This window comes from Alexandromys fortis, unplaced genomic scaffold, assembly GCF_014885135.2.
Source record: "Alexandromys fortis isolate MF-2015 unplaced genomic scaffold, M_Fortis_MF-2015_v1.1 scaffold_75, whole genome shotgun sequence".
Lineage (NCBI taxonomy): Eukaryota > Metazoa > Chordata > Mammalia > Rodentia > Cricetidae > Alexandromys > Alexandromys fortis.
In genome coordinates this window covers 1,479,392-1,483,107 of record NW_026067956.1, presented here as the reverse complement: position 1 = coordinate 1,483,107, position 3,716 = coordinate 1,479,392, and the positions used below count along the sequence as shown (strand labels likewise).

The following is a 3,716-nucleotide window of genomic DNA, read 5'->3' as shown; positions in this document are numbered from 1 at the left end:
GGGGGGGGGGGGGGGGGGGGGGGTCCGTAGTTGTGGGGTCCAGCGCACAGTGACGTGAAGCTGCCCTGATGGACCCTGCCCCTGCTGCAGCGCTCTGAGATGCGGTGGCACTCTCAGTTCCCACTCCCTCCTCTAGCCTTCGTCTACTGTCTCTGCCCCTTCCTGCTGGTCCCTCTTCATCACTGTAATTGGCACGAGATTTGTGGGAGTGTGTACCTGTTTCATGCAGTGAGTTATCTGGAGATTTTAGGTTCTGGCAGCGTAAGTAAAATCCAAGACAAATATAACGGCCAGCCTCGGAGGCCTTTCCCACCGGGACAGAAGAATGCTAAGAGCTCAGTGCTGTGCTCCACTAGGCCCTGGGTCACTGTCCACCCTGGGTTTCTTCCCGCCCCCTCAGAGGGAGCCCATCTGAAACCCTGTGTTTGCTTTCAGCTGGCAGACTCCCTGGTGCCCATGGAAATCAAGCCTGGCATCTCCTTGGCAACTGTTTCGGCTGTGCTGCACACGAAGGATAACAAACATGTGCTTCAGGTACTGAGGGCGTGTGGGAACCCAGGAGAGACCCCTCCCCTCAGGACAGCTCTGGCCGCCAGCCAGACACTGAAGATCCGGTTAAGTGAGACGTGTGTGTTCTTGAAACAAAGAAGGCACTTCCTATGAGTTCTTACACATCTCCCTCTGACCACATGCTTCAAAGCACACAAGCCAGCCTGAGGAGTGCCCTGTTGGCCCCTCTGGAAGTAGCATTCCCCCATCTTATCGTGGGCACATTCCTTGTTGAGCCCCAAGCCTGGGCACTGCGGGGTAAGACCCAAAAGGTGCAGACAGTACCTGTCCCTTACGAGGCCTGGGATACAGGCACAGTACAGAGCCCGGGAGGCCCAAAGCCTGACACATGGGCAGGCAGCACTCACCTCTGAAGAATTCCTTTGGCACTTGCACTGTGGTGCCCCTGCACCCAGCAGCGCTTAGAGTACTGGGCTCTGTGCTGGTTGCTGCCGTGCATTCTCCTGGTTAATCTTCAGATCCTGAGGTCCAGGATTTCTCTGACCTCGGTATCTCACATTTTATACAGCGTCTGGTGGCACAGCCAGCATTACCTGCTAGACACCACAGTCTGTTCTTAATCACCGTGCATGGCTGTGGTTGCCAGTTTCCATTAGGAAGGACTTCATCAGCAAGTAGTGGAATCCCTCGAAATGTAAACACGGTTCTCGCTAAAAGGCAGATGAGATGATCCCAAGCACATGGTTTGCACTAACCCACATGGACCCAGGTGATGATGAGCCTGGCCTCTCAGACCAGCAGGGTCATGAGTTCAGTGAAGAGGCCCTCACTGAAAGCCGCACTTTGATTGTCCTAGCCCCCTCCCCGGCCCGCCCAGCCCACCAGCAGTAAGAAGATGAAGCGGGTGAGTGAGGATGTTCCTGACTGCAAAGTGGTGAAGCCTCTGCTGAGCGGCTCCATCCCGGTAGAGCAGTTCGTGCAGACCCTGGAAAAGGTGAGCCTGGTGGCCCGATGTGCACCTAGGATAAGCCAGGATGCTATAGCCCAAGGAGAGGCTCAAAATGGGTTAAGCCAAAGAACGCCTTCCCTCCTGGGCTGTCTCCAGAGCAGCCTTACCTTCTATCTGGGACGAGGGAGCAGAACCCCAGAAACAAGTGTGGTACGTTAAAACTGCCCATCCTCACAGGAGCCTTGCTCTTCACAGGAAGACCACTGCCAGCCAGGAGGGCTAGCATCAGCGTGGCTAGACAGGTAGTGATTCAGACAGAAGCGTGATGGAGACACTCAAGTCCTGTCTCAGTGGCCTTCTATTCCCTGGGCCCCAGTGGCTGCTCCTCCCAAAGGAGAGATTTTTTTTGTGTGTGTGTGTATAGGTGTTCTGCCTACGTATTTATCTGTGTACCATGTGTTTGCCTGGTGCCCAAGGAGGCCAGAAAAGGAGGCTGATCCCCTGAAGCTAGAGTTATAGTTAGGAGCTTCCATTGGATGCTAGGGATTGAACCATGGCCCAGGTTCTCTGGTAAAACAGCATTGCTCTTAACCATGGAGCCATCTCTCCAGCCCCGAAAGGGGAAATTCCTTGACTGTGCTGGGGTAGGGCAGTAGACTACCTTAAAGGTTTTATGATTTTGTCTTCAGTCACAGGATTATAATGCTCACTGTTTCCACATTATCACCCATGCTAGGAAAAGGGGGATGGGGTATGCTTCTGAGAGAACTGGGCTAGCTCCAGTGCATGATGGCAGAGGGACAGTGTGCAACCATGCTGTTAATAACCACACTGTCTGAGTTGCCGACTTTTTTCAAGTCTCAGAAGCACGGCTTCCTGTCTCAGTAGGCTTGGTCTTCGAACTTTTTGATTTTCTCTAACTGCTCTCAGGATATTCATAGTCCTGCAGATGAGCAAAGGACCCCATCTCCCTCATGGCCTCTCAGGGATCCTTGTTCCTACCTATGAGTTCTTAAATTATTATTCCTCAAAATAGCTGGCTTTTCCACTATGACCTTACCTTTTACTCCTGCCTAACTCATCCAGGAGGAAGCCCCTTTGAGTGCATGGGCCCTGCCTGCAGCCAAGGACAGGCGGTCCCTGCATCAGTCTTTTTGCCTGTTTATGTTCCATCCAGGAAAGTCTCTCTCTACTTTAGATGCAGTTCTGATTTCTAAGGCGATGCTACAATTAGCAATAAAGGTGGCTGGAGAGATGCTTTCAGACCACCAGCTGAGTGGTACCTTGCTTTGAGGAGTAGAGCTTTCCCTAGGGCTCAGAACTGTGGGGACAAACATGGACAGGTGCCAAAGTCGACAACCTGGTGTTCCCAAGTCCCTCGTACACTGGTAAAAACGGTGGGGCGATTTGGCTGTTTTCCTGACATTTTTGTCTGCTTGGGGCCTTTTTTTTTTTTTAGACAAGGTTTCTCAATGTTGCCTTGGCTGTCCTGGAACTTGCTTTGTAGACCAGGCTGACCTCGAACTCAGACTGCCTCTAAGTGCTGGGATTAAAGGCATGTGCCACCACTGCCCGGCTGTTTGAGGCCTTCTATAAACATGAAACTCTGGTTGGATTCTGACCCTGATAGCCGAAAGAGCTGTGTTAAGAGTAATGCCAGTCTCAAGTGCTTAGTTAGGCCTTGCTTTCAGAGTAGCCATCCTCCTCTTTTCTCTTGGAACAGCATGGCTTCAGTGACATTAAGGTGGAAGACACAGCCAAGGGCCATATTGTCCTGCTGCAGGAAGCTGAGACACTCATCCAGATTGAAGAAGACTCAACTCACATCATCTGTGACAACGACGAGACTCTGAGGGTGCGATTGCGGGACCTTGTCCTCAGGTTCCTACAGAAGTTCTGAGTGGGGCACCCTTCACCGTGGACAGTCTGGTGGTGTCCTCTGGCTTCCAGAGGGGAGAGGTGTCTCCGACCAGGACCTGTACTTCCTTCTGCTGAAGCCAAGAACTTTTGGAGTCCTGTTCTTTTCGGTTCTGGAGCTCTCGAGCAGCTTGGGGGTGGCAGCATTGATAAAAGCCCTTCCCTAGGGAAGTGGGAAAATGACTGCCTGCATTTTCAGGGCTCGAATGGGGGCAGCTCTCGGACTTAAACCTGCCTACAGTGCTACACCTAACAAAGGACAGTCCCAAAATCAGAAACCTAGCCTATCCAGCTCTATTCTGTGGCCCATTTTGCTAAAATAAACATTATTTTTATAGAA

At 52.0% G+C, this 3,716-nt stretch overlaps 1 protein-coding gene across 6 annotated transcripts in view; it reads left to right on the top strand.

Moving 5' to 3' along the window:
- Ints9 (integrator complex subunit 9) overlaps nucleotides 1-3,716 on the top strand; it is an 83,239-nt gene extending 79,523 nt beyond the window's left edge. For all 6 annotated transcript variants that reach the window (XM_050152271.1, XM_050152272.1, XM_050152274.1 and 3 more), the window contains 3 exons: nucleotides 436-534; nucleotides 1,367-1,504; nucleotides 3,183-3,716. In XM_050152271.1, the coding sequence (XP_050008228.1) occupies nucleotides 436-534; nucleotides 1,367-1,504; nucleotides 3,183-3,359 (414 nt within the window). In that variant the 3' untranslated portion in view covers nucleotides 3,360-3,716. The remainder of the gene's footprint in view (nucleotides 1-435; nucleotides 535-1,366; nucleotides 1,505-3,182) is intronic.